The following is a 15,225-nucleotide window of genomic DNA, read 5'->3' on the forward strand; positions in this document are numbered from 1 at the left end:
GCCAAATTTTGGTGGGAGGGGGCAGACTGGGGGGAAGGAGGCTGAGGTGGAGGAGCTGGAGGAGTGCCGATTTCGGTGACATGGGTGGACTGCGTGGAAGACTGACTGGTGGACAAATGGCTAGAAGCATTGTCCGCAATCCACGACATCACCTCTTAGCACTGTTCTGGCCTCAACAGTGCTCTACCACGAGTCCCAGTAACTTGAGACATGATGAACCTAGGGAGTGTAGCTCTGCGGCGTTCCCCTGCTCCCCCATCAGCAGGTGGTGTCCCCGCCCAGGACCACGGCCTCTGACCCCTGCAGTAGTTGGACGCCCACGTCCACGCCCTCGTCCTCTACCCCTAGACCTCGGGTTAAACATTTTCCAAATTAACCCCTTAAGGACGCAGCCATTTTGTAGCTTAAGGCTCAGCCCGATTTTTTGGATTCTGACCTGCGTCGCTTTATATGGTTATAACTTTTGAACACTGTTACTTATCAAAACGATTCTGAGATTGTTTTTTCCCCACATGTTGTACTTCATTTTAGTGGTAAATTTTGGCTGATAAGTTTTGCGTTTATTTACAAAAAAAAAGAAAATATGATAAATTTTTTGAAAAATTTGCCATTTTCGAAATTCAAAATCATTGCGTTTTCAGGCAGATAGATTTACCACCTAAATAAGTTGCTGAATAACATTTCCCATTTGTCTACTTTACATTTTCATAATTTCTGAAATGTCTGGATAATTTATTTTGATGTCACGCGGCTTACAAAAAGAATAGCGATTTTCCGGATTTTCAGAATTGACTATTTTGGGGATAAATACAGTTTTGAATGAAATTTTACATATTTAGCATCAAAACCCCCTATATAACCAACCCATTTTCTAATCTGCACCCCTCAAGCTATCAGAAACCGCTTTTACGAAGATTGTTAACCCCTTGAGATCTTCATAGTAATTGAATCAAAATGGAGGTGAAATTTAGAATGGTCAAATTGTTCCCTTATACGTTCATTTAGCACTAAAATTTACACATTTCCAAAATATAAAAAGAGAAAACCCACCATACAATTTGTTCTGCAATTTCTCCTGAGTACAAAGACCCCCCACATGTGGCCATTACTTGTTTTAGGGGCGCACAGCGAGACGCAGAAGGGAAGGAGAGCCCTGCAGCTGCCAGGATTTTAGTTTCCTCATTGGCCCCTTTTGAAGGCTATAAAATTTTCGCTTTTTCGTTATTTGGGCCATGTGATGCCATTGTTTTTTGCGCGATGAGATGCTTTTTCTATTGTTACCATTTTGGGGTTGGTATCACCTATTGTTGAAAATTTAGGAACTTTTTTGAGGGCAGGAGTAGAAAAGCATCAATTTTGTACTGGATTTTTTACTCTTTTTTTTTTGGTGTTCACCGTATAGACTAATAATCATGTTATCTTTATTCTATGGGTCGATACGATTACGGGGATACCAGACTTGAATATATTTTCTTACGTTTTACTAAATTTGTCAAACAAAACCCTAATGTGGGGAAAAATCTATCATTTATGTATTGCCGTCTTCCAAGTGACATAACATTGTTACTTTTTTGGCTACGGAGCTGGTTGATGGCTTATTTTTTGCGGGACATGTTGTACTTTGCACCAGTATCATGTCGGAGTACACATGGTTTTTGATCACATTTTATAGCATTTTTTGTGGGATTGAATAGCTAAAAATCATAATTTTTGGAAGGTTTATAGCAGTTTTTTTTACAGCGTTTATCGTGGGGGTTCAATAATGATTTACTTTTATTCTACGGGTTGTTACGGACGCGGTGATACTATATATGGGGGGTTTGTGTTATGATTTAGACTTTTTTTTTAGTTATATGTCTCTTTATATGTTTTGGGGGTTTTGGGCATTTTTAGTGATTTATTACTTTATTTTTTTTATTGAATAACATTTTTTTTTTTACTTTTTCACTTTTATACCATGGGACATGAACAAGAAATCCTCTGATTGCTTGTTCATGATAATATTATCAGTGTCAGCCTATACACTTGCATAGGCTGGCACTGTGCCAGTAAGATGACGTCACAGACGCCATCTTACCGGCAATTCTTGCAGGTAACTCTGGGGTCCAGATCGGACCCCAGAGTTGCTATAGCAATGATCGGCGCCCCCCGAAAACGGTTCGGGGGGGCCGATCGTGGGGGAAAGACCCCCCAGAGGCATGTTAGATGCCGCGGTCGCGCTGACCGCGGCATTTAACGGGTTAAGCACCCGCGATCGGAGTCAACCCCGTGTTTTCCGATGCCAGTTCGGCTCAGATCTTGAGCTGAACCGGCATGGGCTCAGCGTCCGATATATCGGACGCTGAGCGTTAACAGGTTAAAGTGTAAACTTGAAAAAAAAAATAATTTTGTGTTTATTTTTTTTTAGTTTTTTATTTTTTTTAACAAAACGATGCTATCCTATTGCTATGGCTAGTTTCTAACCTACACTGACAGCACACAACTGGATTTTGTGCTTTGCAAGATGAGTTTGAGCTATAAAATGAAATACAGGTAAAAAAAAAAAATCAGCAGACTCTGCCTAATTCTACTCAAACCCCTAATAAATTGTCCCACTTCGGTGTTTGAGGTGGATATGCGTGTCACTAAGAGCTAAACACAACGGTCGCAAGTCTCCCTGCAAATTCCTCACAGTATGGTACTAGCTGCACTACTAATGCCAGCAAGCTCAGCCACAAGCAAACCAAAAAAAGGAAAATATAATGCTATTGTAGGCCTAAGTAAGCCGTTGGGGTTCTCCTATGGCTATTTTGTAGCCTACAATGAAAGCACACTGCTTTGCAAGATGAGTTTGAGCTATAAAATTAAATACAGGTAAAAAAAAAAAAAAATCAGCAGACTCTGCCTAATTCTACTCAAACCCCTAATAAATTGTCCCACTTCGGTGTTTGAGGTGGATATGCGTGTCACTAAGAGCTAAACACAACGGTCACAGGTCTCCCAGCAAATTCCTCACAGTATGGTACTAGCTGCACTACTAATGCCAGCAAGCCCAGCCACAAGCAAACTAAAAAAGTAAAATATAACGCTATTGTAGGCCTAAGTAAGCCGTTGGGGTTCTCCTATGGCTATTTTGTAGCCTACAATGAGAGCACACTGCTTTGCAAGATGAGTTTGAGCTATAAAATGAAATAAAGGTAAAAAAAAAAAATAAATCAGCAGACTGCCTAATTCTACTCAAACCCCTAATAAATTGTCCCACTTCGGTGTTGGAGGTGGATATGCGTGTCACTAAGAGCTAAACACAACGGTCGCAAGTCTCCCAGCAAATTCCTCACAGTATGGTACTAGCTGCACTACTAGTGCCAGCAAGCCCAGCCACAAGCAAACAAAAAAAAAGGGAAATATAACGCTATTGTAGGCCTAAGTAAGCCGTTGGGGTTCTCCTATGGCTATTTTGTAGCCTACAATGAAAGCACACTGCTTTGCAAGATGAGTTTGAGCTATAAAATGAAATACAGCTAAAAAAAAAAAAAATCAGCAGACTCTGCCTAATTCTACTCAAACCCCTAATAAATTGTCCCACTTTGGTGTTTGAGGTGGATATGTGTGTCACTAAGAGCTAAACACAACGGTAGCAAGTGCCCCTGCAAATTCCTCACAATATGGTACTAGCTGCACTACTAGTGCCAGCAAGCCCAGCCACAAGCAAATTAAAAAAAAAAAAGTATAACAGTATTGTAGCCCTAAGAAGGGCTGTTGGGTTCTTGTAGAATCACTCCTGCCTAACACTATTCTAATAGAACAGCCTAACGCTTTCCCTGACCAGCAGCAGCTCTCTCCCTAGCGGCATCCAGACACTGAATGATCCGAGCAGCGCAGGCAGGGGCTAGTCTATTCCAGGGTCACCTGATCTGGCCAGCCAACCACTGCTATCGACGTGTAAGGGTACCACGTCATGCTGGGTGGAGTGCAGAGTCTCCTGGCTTGTGATTGGCTCTGTTTCTGGCCGCCAAAAAGCAAAACGGCGGGAGATGCCATTTTCTCGAGCGGGCAAAGTATTCGTCCGAGCAACGAGCAGTTTCGAGTACGCTAATGCTCGAACGAGCATCAAGCTCGGACGAGTATGTTCGCTCATCTCTAGTCTTCAGTATTCCAATTTCTGTTGGAAGTTACACACGTCGGTCAGGTATTTTTAAACTGTGTAAATTGGATCCACAGTCCGAAGTGCTTTATTCCTATGAGACCCATGACCATAAAAGTTACAATGTAACTAATTGATGGATCAAATTAATGGATTAGTTGTGACTAATGCTTCCTATGAATTGCAGGAACTCTAAAATAAAGATATCAGCATATTATGCCTGGTAAATAATTACTTTATAATCACTTTTTAGACAAGAAATTGTGCTTGGAGTATAAACCAATAGTGGATTGTAATGTGGGTGGTTTAGGTAACCACCCAGTGCCCCATAGGGGGCCCATGGCCTCACAAATCTACTACTGATCCAGTGCAATAGGCCCCTTTATTTATTATATACAGTACTAGCAGTAGCTCCCGGCTATGCCCAGCATAGTAAATAACTGCTCTTAGCTGTAACAAAATAGAATGGGTTAACAAAAATATTTTATATGTATCTATAGACTGTCTCTGACTGTCTCTGTCACTGCCTGTCTCTGTCACTGACACTGTCTGTTTCTGGGAGTCTCTGTCAGTGACTGTGTCTCGGGCACTTTCATTCCAGTGACTGTCTGTCTTAGGCACTCTCATTCCAGTGACTGTCTGTCTTAGGCACTCTTATCCAGCGACTGTTGGTCTCGGGCACTCTCATTCCAATGACTGTCTGTCTCTGGCACTCTCATCCAGCGACTGCCGGTCTCGGGCACTCTCATTCCAGCGACTGTTGGTCTTGGGCACTCTCATTTCAGCGACTGTCGGTCTCGGGCACTCTCATTCCAGCGACTCTTAGTCTCGGGCACTCTCATTCTAGTGACTCTTAGTTTCGGGCACTCTCATTCCAGTGACTGGCTCTGACTGTCTCTTCTTTGTCTGTGGAGAGATTTAACATAAGTGTTTGAGAGCAGAACTTCTCTAGTTGATCCGAGCTCATGTTTCATTTTTGCACAGCTGTTTATAAAATTACAGCTGATCTTTGATTGGTTTCCATGGGCAACTGGAACAGTTTTACCTCAACAGTTTTGAGCTCATATAAATGACCTGTGGCAGAACAGCAGCCAATCACGTCACAGCTTCCAAATGCCACAGCAGCAACATACGATGGCTCCTGTATATGGTGGGTAATACGTGGATTTTGGAAAACGTGGGGTGAAAATTTAGGGGTGAAAATCAAAACGTGATTGTAAATGCATTTGGAGGCTAGCTGTGATACGGCAATCGCTGCACCTGCTACAGCAGGAGTTTCAGGCTTGAACAGGGGTATAGCTGTGGTCGACAGCCTCTGTATACAAACAGAGATCAGGCAGTAATGGATGTTGCAGGGGCGGATCATGATCGCGAAGAGAGGTGAGTATATAGAGTAGAGGTGAATCACAAATAACATTTTTTATATTCCCAGACAACCCCTATAAAAGAAAGTTAAAAAGTCAGTTTATCAGCTAGCTTTTAAAGAACCTCATAAGCGGAGAAAGAAGCACTGATAAAATAAGTTACAAAGTTTCTTTTATTAACTTGTACTATTGATTTATGTAAAGTTTGTTGAAAAAACAAGTGACTAATAAAATTGCTGTGTTATCATATTTCCACACAGTGTGCCATTAGAAGGGAAGGAAAGTGTATGCAAAGCTGAAGTGATTCCCTTACTGGTGCAGCTACTGGATGATAGTGACCCTGAGGTCAGGGCTAATGCTGCCGGCGCTTTGATGTACATTACCATCACTACTCCAGGTAAAATTCTCTTCAATTTTAAAGGGGTTTTCCAAGAATTCTGGAAAACCTTATACTGGAGGTGCAGAGGTGCCAGAAAAAAAGAAAGTGTCCTTACTCTGTTCCCAGAAAACAGATACTTCTGAACTTTGGTTCCTCCAGTCTAGTGACCTGCTTTGGTCAACCAGTGACGTCCTATGGTCCAAGGAGGCCACTGATTGACTAAAGCAGGTACAGCTTCACATGTGCTAAAGACCAGGGAAAACCCCTTTTTACTAGATAATTCAACATGTCATATACGTTTTCTAACAATGGTGTTCACTTATCAGGTAAATATGCTGCCCTCCAGGCTGGTACAATCCCTAAATTGCTGGCTCATGTTAAAGATACCCAAAGCAAAGTGCGGCTCAACTGCCTGAAAGCGATAACAACCCTCTCTGAGACTCCGGAGGGGCGTAAAATACTTCTACAGGATGTGAATTTAATCCAAGGATGTATGGAGGACTCTAGCGAAGCAGTGAGGAGAGCGGCTGAAATAGCAGTCAGAGTCATACAATGGAAACCATGAGCCAAATTCTGGAATTGCTGACATCACTCATATCCATCATTAAATACTCATGGTATATGCTACATTACTCATCTATACTGGATGGATTGAGAACCACTTGTTAAAGTGTAGAAAACAACTGGCATACTGTACATTAATAAGAATAAAGAATTTTCTACAACATCTTCTGTTTTGGGTGTATAATTGCTTTGCAGGGTTCTCATATCATATGTTCATAATGTCCTCAGATATGTAATCATGTGAAACTAATATATGATGTAATGATGAATCATATATGTTCTGTCTTGTAGTCTCATAGTGGCCGATAATTGCTTGATGGCTCACAAACTACATTCTGTTTCATGTCAAGTCGTTTTTTTTTCACACCATTTCTCCCCAACCATGACTTTGTGGGCCTTACTTTGTGCATGTTGCCCCTCAAGCTGGGACAAAAAGACTTGGTATGCTGAAGCATTCGGATTTAGCTTTTCTGATACTAAGTGGCCAAGGTCAACCACTGAAAGAGCCCAATGACATACTTTCCCTGCCAAATCATGCAGTTCTGGTAATAGAGTCAGGCAGGCAATGTTCTACTAGCAGTCACCAAACCCTTACTTGGGCTACCTGCATGGAAATTTTCAATCTTGTGTCACATATCAATGACACATTGGCCTCAAACAGTTGGCTGTACTGTTTGCTTATAACAGTGGAAAAGACTGCCCCATGTGGCAGACGGCTCATACATGGGGCAGTGCACCATTGCGGCTGTCTGTATCCGCCCATAACCCTAATGTGCTATTCATTAACAGCTAGCACACATCCTAAAACAACATTTTTGTGCATTCCAGTTATTTCTTTCCACAATTCACTATATCCCTAGGCCCCCAGTAACCAGCAAGAATAGTAGGAAAAGAGCAATATTATAAAAATGATCCTTTATAATAAGGGTGCATGCTTCAAGCAGAACCAGTTCAACAAGATTGTTTGAACTTTACAGAAAACTCAGCAGTTCTTTTTATTGCCCCTAATTATATTGATGATATGCCATATTACACCATAACAAAAGAAGAATCAAGAATTATTTTTGTTAAATATTTGTATTATTTATTAAAATACAAATAATCTACCACGACTGTTAGGAACATAACTTAATGCATAATTTTCACCTGTTGACAACATGTATAGGTTGTGTTTCCCACACATTACGGGTCAGTGCAATACATCATATAGGTCACAAACTGTACATGTCTAGCACCTGTCTTTCTCTACCCTGACGCATGATGCATTATGCATGTGGGGCTGCATTAATGAGCCACAGAGTAGTTTTTATTCATAAATCACTTATTCATTCAATTTTCTTTTTGTTCTCAAATGAACAAACCATGCCATAGAACCAACCATCTAATCATTGACCTGATATGGAAGTGGATGGAATGAACAGTCTATTAATAACACATCATATCTAAGCAAAGTAACCATGGCAGAAAACGGCCACAGCAAGCAGGATGATGCCATTGATATTGACCACGTTCCGCCAGAGAGGCACTTCTGAGGTGTCTGTCATCTTCGATTCCAAGGCCTTCTTCTCCTCTTCACTAAGTTTAACAGCTTTCTTGTCCTCAAAACCACAGAACCAGTTGTATGCCTTCCGACAGCAACTCTGTTTTTTGACTGCAAACATAAGAAAGAAAATTGTAATTTTACACAATAATGTTGCATGGTTTGTTGAGCAACTTTTATTTTTCATCAATAGTTTTATGCTATTTGTGGTACATCATTTTCCCCCCAAAAACTCTTTATAAATTAGATTTTTTTAAAATTTAAAATGTAGGTTATTATGTAAAATTATCTTTCCCAAATTTATTTTTGGAAGTGACATCTTCATTTTAATGATTCATTTAATTTAAACAGGCACTCCCCGGGTTACATGCAAGATCTGTAGGTTTGTTCTTAAGTTGAATTTGTATGTAAGTCAGAACTGTATATATAGAACTGCATTTTATAATTGTAGTTTCATCCAAAAAATTTTTGGCCTCTGTGACAATTGGATTTTAAAAATGTTGGATTGTCATAAGAACCAGGATTAACAATAAAGTTTAACTGATAACTGTTATAGCTTTTTACTGTAGCCTAGGGTTAAAGTATAGTAAATTACCAACATCCAGAGGTTCATTTGTAACTAGGGGTCGTCTTAAGTAGGGAACCGTCTGCATTGTACTGTAAGTTTTTTTTTGTTTCTCTTTTTACTGAAATCTGGAACGGCTTTTAACAGCTTTGCTGCAAAGGATGATCCTAAGTTTAGCTTTATTTCACAATAAATATATGTATGCAACAATTAAGTGGTGGCTGCATTTTTTAAGGAGTGCCCATTTCTTTATTTAAGTTGCCCATGTGCCTTTACTGTACCTCCTGAATATTAATAAAAACATAACATTATCCCTAAATATTCCTCCCTTCCTATCACATCACCCTCCTCCTCACTGTTTCAGGCAGTATACAGCTTACAAAAACTATGATTAAGGGCATTCGGTAATTTCTTTTTGCCCAAAACACGTCAGCAGCTTGGGGTGGCAGTACCCTTTGTATGTCATTTTATGATGTAACTACCGTAATAAAGGAAGTCATTATTTTTATTTTTCTGGTGTTGGAAATGTTTTTTTTTTCCTTTCTGCATACAAGTCTTTACAGCTTCAATCCAGGAAGCATTGGCTCTGAGCATTGGAAGTTTATTAAGTAGAACACAGCTGGCAAACACTGGTGGACGAGCTGTGGGAGTTTTTTCTTTTGTAGTTTTTTTTTTTCATATATACATGTAAAGACATGTTTGATAGAAGAGATTTATTGAAAAGTGACTATTCGCTTTAACTGTTTGGCTGTGTAAATGGAACAGTGGACTTGAAACGCTTATTCAGGTATGGGAAAATACCTTTTCTAAACAAAAACTTTAAAAAATCTACTCATTTTACAGTATTGTAAATTGATATTTGGGTATTATTTAGCTAAAAGTACAACTGTAAAGTATAAAACCTATATTTTACCATGTCCCCCTCCTTCCGTGTGGCTTTCTGGTAACCAAAGGAATCCGTACAGGACCGCTGGAGACCAGAGGAGCGGCAATAGGAGAGGAGTGCAAGAAAACAGGACCTTCGTCAATTACAAAACATACTTTCCTGATTCATGTGAAAGAGCTTAGTGCTCTGGTGCAGAACCTTGAGTGATGTGACAAGCATGTGACTCATCACATGCTTCAGGTCGGCCAATTACAAACATGCTGTTCTGATTCACATGGCTGCTTTCCATGCTCTGGCCTCAGTGCCCTTAACTGATGTCCCAACCATGAAGCGCTGCCCACTTCAGGAATAGCTGAATATAATCCTATATGAAGGGATGATAGATATACCAGGCTGTGGATAAGGCTAGGAAAAAAGCCAACAGTTTGACACAGGTATCATTTGAATTGTTGACAAAGGCTCTTCCAGCTGTGCTAAAACAATTTTTTTGTCAGCAACTTTACAGCTGCGCTTTAACTTCAGTGGGAGAGTTTTTGAGTGGTATTTTCCAATATCAACTTCATCTACATCCCAAAGACACAAATATATTTGCATACAATAGTGGACCAATAGTGGATTGGTATGGAGGCCAGTAGGACTTTAGGCCTCAAAGTTGTGGACAGAAGCATTTAGTCCAATATGTCTTACCTTCTTCAACGTCATCCATTTCATCTTCTTCTTTCACCCAGTCACTAGCATCGAGGTCTTCCCTTTCCTCTTTGCTGTTTCTCAAGGCCCAACACAAACGATAAAGCTGCAAATAAAAGAATCATTTAATTATTCATATCAAGCACATTATTATTATTTGCAACTTTTATCTTGTTTCTATGATTCTTGAGTAAAAATACATATAACTATGCTTGTATACACAATTATTTCATAAGATTTTTACATAATATTTGTATATAATATGTATTGTTTTTGTGGAACTGTTTTAGGGATCGCTCCTGAACAAAACTAAAGGGTTAGGTCACCTTGCTGTAACCCATTCTTATTATACAACATTTTTGGTATTATCCACTGTGATTTAGATTAACTCCAATCTATCTAAAATATCCTAAAAAAGAAAGAAATTGAAAATATGCTCCATAGATAGAGAATACAAGATACCCCAATGGGTGCAGTGGTATAGATTTAAAGATTTTGGAGATTACAGCTGCAACTGGCCAAACAAATTTGGCACAAGTTCTACCTGTCTTATCCAGTCTTATGATTTCTAAGTTTTTCACTCACTTATTGGACAAATCTTTCTCATGTGTTGTTTGATCTTACAATTAAAGATGGGTAAAACAGTCAGGAAAGATGATGATAAGTTCTTTGTCATACCCCGGCTTGCTGTTATGAACACAAATTTGTCTAAAAAAGGTTAAAAGAAAATCTATCACCAAAATCAAGCAAGATAAACCAGGGACACTTTCACATAGATCCAGGAACTGTGGCTCTGGCAATCTTCTTATATTCGCTATGCAGGGCATCCTTCCCTCTGAAATCAACTTTTTAAATTATGCTAATGAGCCTGAGGGGCTACCCAAGTCCCTCTGTGATCTGGCTTTACAGGCTGTTTCACAGTTTTATCCCCCCCTTTACATACTCCCCGCATTCAGAGTTGACAACCCTTTGGTCCTTCTTCAGAACGTGGGGTTGCCTAAAAACGGTCAGCATCCCAAAAGTGCACAGTGGGAGTGATGATAGTGGGAGGGGAAGATGTTAAAGCCCTATAGACACAGTGATGGTGCCTAAAGGATTATTGCAATCCTGGCTGTTAGAGCAAAGGCCTAGCTGTCACAAAAAGCCAGCCTCCTGCCCAGATTGCACAGGATTTGATTCTGAGCCTCTTTGGTCTTGGGGACATTGAGGAATGGTGATACATGATTGTATTTCTTGATATTCCTGAACATCCAAATGCAGGCAGGGGTTATTGGGAAAGAGCAAAAAGAGATTTTAGCAATGAAATCAAAATCTGCCTGTCTCCTAGACCACCTTGTCAAGGGTGGTCCCGGGCTCACCTGTGCTCCTCCGTGTCCCCCCGCTCTGCGACACATACATTTACTTACCCGTCCCCATTCCTGCTTCCGGGTCCCCATTCCTGCTTCGAGCGCGTGCGTGCAACCCGCGTTTTAGGACGTGCATGTGCCGGCTTCTCAAGATTTAAAGGGCCAGAACACTGTTAATTGGCACTGGCCTTACCCAGAAATTTATTTAACCCAGCTTCTCCCCACACACCCTGCCAGATCTTTGTGCCTCATGGCCTTAGAGAAAGCTTGTTCCTGATGCCCTGTGCGATTATTCTGATTTCCCGTTGATTCCGTTCCTGAACTCGCTTCCATGCCGCCTATCCTGACCTTCTGCTGTGTCTCGACTCTGATCCTGCGCTGCCTGTCTCAACCTCCTGCCTGTCCCCGACCACGCTTCTGCTTCACGATTCTGTACTTCGCCTTGGCTGCCACCGCGGACAAAGTCGCACCTGTGGAACGACCTGGTGGTACCACACCGCAACAAGTCCAGCCGGTTGCCACTTAGACTTCGGTCCCAGGTGTCGGCTTAAGTTATCGTCCATGGTGGTCCAGAGGATCCACTACCAGAGCCCTTTACTGTGATTGACATCATGCACTAGACTTTTGGAGAGCCAGTTACAAAAGTCCCTGGATGCCGGCCCTTCGATCACAATACAGGGGATTTTCTGAGGTGCAGAGAGCTTTATGTAAGAGCTAAACTCTCTGCACCTGCAACTTTACCATTTTATACCTCACTTCAGAGTTTATTTTCTGGATGATGCCACCAAACTGTACCATATTATATTTATCAGTGCTTCTAGACCAGAAAACTGGTGTAGAAGCACTAAAATAATCAAAACTCTTTTTGACAACTTGCAAGGACTCTGGCCCCGCACCAGCACACTACAGTAGAAATAGCCTGCAAACTTTTAGTATTGAAAGTTCACAGGCTTTAACTGCAATTCCATGACAAGCAATGCCTAGAGTGGAATTGCCCAGCAGTGTATCTGCTGCAGCGCGTGGGTGGGGCCTTTGTCAGCGCTGGCTGTGATGAATGCTCCCCATGATCTGGAAGGTGCTAATCTGTTTCACAGCATACTAGTAGGGGTTTATTGAATTATTTCTGCAGACAGTACAGCTTTAATTCTTATTTATGACTGTATGCAGCAAGTCAGTTCTTATTATGGTTTTGTTACAATGCTGCAGCATGACAAAAATTGGAGATACTGGCCCAGATTTATCAATAATGATGCAGAATACGCCAGATTATCCAATACCGGCGCATGGTGCACCCTGCACGTGCCGATCATGCTTAAAGGGGTATTCCCATGAAGACAAGTTTCTTATATGTACTCAGGATAACAAAATAACACATTCTCTAATTCACTGTTATTAACAAAAACACAGCATTTAACAGATATAAGTCCAACCTGTCTCTATCAGTCCTGGTGTACACAATTTCAGTTGCCCCTAGACTCGACCCTGTAACTTTTGACTTAGGGTCAGGTGTCTGCCATCTTGGGTTTCTGTGTGACAGCGTGGAGTTGAGATTTCTGGGTCTCTCTGTTCTGTGCCTGTAGCCACGCCCCCTGCAACCTTCATGGAGCACGGAGAACACTGATTCACTTCCTGCCAGCACATCGTGAGCAGCGAGAAGCAGGAAACTACAACCTACAAGCAGACAAGTGATCTGGGGGAAGGGGGAGAACGGAGATGTAGCAGAGTGTCAGTGTGTTAGTACAATGTCAGAAGCCATATGAAAGTGTATATACACCTGTACCCTGATAATGTGACCACATTGTCACCCTACAGAACTAGATGGATCATAATGTGGCTGCTAAGAGGGTCCCTGCCCACACCCTGGAATTTTGCACTGCTCATCCTAGGGATTGATAGGAGCTGAAACATCAATAACACTGAGTAACATTGTAAAGTAATGGGTTCAAATGATCTTTATTGTGTATTTTATTTTTGTGCATTCAGTTGTGCATTTAGTTTAATGGGCTGACTCTGTTCCACTCTGCACCTCTATATGTGCAGAATTTTGTGGTGCAGTGGTCACAGTGCAGACACTCCATAAATACATGTGCAAGCAGTTTGTACGTTCTTTCTAGTCCAAAGTATGACAAAAAAAGTGGTGCAGCCAGTTTAATAGATTTGTCCCACTGTATTCCTCTATGTAGAATTAGTGCTAAAAACACAATCAACACAATCAAATCACCTAAGGATATCACCTAAGTGTATGTGCAACATCCCCCACTGGGGCCTAGCCTTTTCTTGTGGGCCTGGAGACAGCTGGGGCCCAGAATACCGCAGTGGCTGGCTAGTGCAGCTTTTGGCACGCTGTTGTCACAGTGTTTGGTATGGGGTCCTGAGGGCTGAACTACAGCCTGGCAGGTCTCCAGCAATTGGTGTGTGCAAGAAATAAGGATGGAGAGGCTAATGTACTGGATAATGGATGGGGGAGCCCTTGGTGCTAAGCAGCCATATCCAGGGATCATATGAAGGCAACATTGTGCAAATCAACTTACAGTTCTTTATTGAACAGCAGGCAAACGGCCAGAATGGGTAACAGAAGGTTTCGGATTACTAGAGTGGTTATGGAGAGGGGTCCGCAGGAATAGTGCACCAGTCTGATAGTAGATTCAGGGGTCCGCAGGAATGATGCGCCAGCCTGATAGTAGATTCAGGCTGGGATAGTTGAGGTGAAGTTGTGTTTAAATTGTGGAATCTGCAGCTCTGGGTCTGGGTCTCCTGACTCAGTTCCTGGGATCACTATCTGTGGCAGCACTGAAGGTGTGCTGTACACACTGTCTCTCTCTCCTTGGGATAAGACTCCTGAGACAGACTGACAGACCATGTGTTTCCACTGCACAGGGGTTTTATACTCCTCCTGGTCAGGTGGTAGCACATCTCCAATCACACTCCAGCTTACAAAACAGCCACATAATTGGATAAAAACTTACAGCAGTTTAACTGTTGCCTTTGCAGGCAGAATCTACAGCTGCAATTACATGGTATTCCTCGAGCATTCTCTTCTGGGTGAGTTGCGCAGGCTCACCAGAGAGACCCTGACATGGAGAGGGCGCTATTCGCAACTACCACCTTGCCTATACGTTGGCAGGGGCGTTGCATATGTTAGGTTACTTAAAGCCTATGAAAGTGTTTGGAGTATACAAGAAGGATTCCCAGTTAATACACTAAATGCTTAGTGAGCAAGTCTCTAAAGATCTCTCCTTTATTTTAGTAGATACATGTATTCCACATAGATTTTTTTTTACATTTCACATATTTATATATATATATACTCACCGGCCACTTTATTAGGTACACCTGTCCAACTGCTCGTTAACACTTAATTTCTAATCAGCCAATCACATGGCAGCAACTCAGTGCATTTAGGCATGTAGACATGGTCAAGACAATCTCCTGCAGTTCAAACCGAGCATCAGTATGGGGAAGAAAGGTGATTTGAGTGCCTTTGAACGTGGCATGGTTGTCGGTGCCAGAAGGGCTGGTCTGAGTATTTCAGAAACTGCTGATCTACTTGGATTTTCACGCACAACCATCTCTAGGGTTTACAGAGAATGGTCCGAAAAAGAAAAAACATCCAGTGAACGGCAGTTCTGTGGGCGGAAATGCCTTGTTGATGCCAGAGGTCAGAGGAGAATGGGCAGACTGGTTCGAGCTGATAGAAAGGCAACAGTGACTCAAATCGCCACCTGTTACAACCAAGGTAGGCAGAAGAGCCTCTCTGAACGCACAGTACGT

The 15,225-nt window shown here is 41.7% G+C and overlaps 2 protein-coding genes across 2 annotated transcripts in view; one reads left to right on the forward strand and one right to left on the reverse strand.

The window, feature by feature from the left end:
- The window catches only part of RSPH14 (radial spoke head 14 homolog), a 140,448-nt gene extending 133,865 nt beyond the window's left edge, over positions 1–6,583 (forward strand). The window contains exons 6-7 of the mRNA XM_072145562.1: positions 5,748–5,884; positions 6,193–6,583. Coding sequence (XP_072001663.1) covers positions 5,748–5,884; positions 6,193–6,431 — 376 coding nt within the window. The 3' untranslated portion in view covers positions 6,432–6,583. The remainder of the gene's footprint in view (positions 1–5,747; positions 5,885–6,192) is intronic.
- A 905-nt stretch (positions 6,584–7,488) lies between these two features.
- Positions 7,489–15,225, reverse strand: part of LOC140126317 (sodium/glucose cotransporter 1-like) — a 41,485-nt gene continuing 33,748 nt past the window's right edge. The window contains exons 14-15 of the mRNA XM_072145606.1: positions 10,109–10,214; positions 7,489–8,081 (exon numbers count right to left, since the gene is read on the reverse strand). Of these exons, the coding sequence (XP_072001707.1) occupies positions 7,873–8,081; positions 10,109–10,214 (315 nt within the window). The 3' untranslated portion in view covers positions 7,489–7,872. The remainder of the gene's footprint in view (positions 8,082–10,108; positions 10,215–15,225) is intronic.

This window comes from Engystomops pustulosus, chromosome 1 (genome assembly GCF_040894005.1).
Source record: "Engystomops pustulosus chromosome 1, aEngPut4.maternal, whole genome shotgun sequence".
NCBI classification, from domain to species: Eukaryota; Metazoa; Chordata; class Amphibia; order Anura; family Leptodactylidae; genus Engystomops; species Engystomops pustulosus.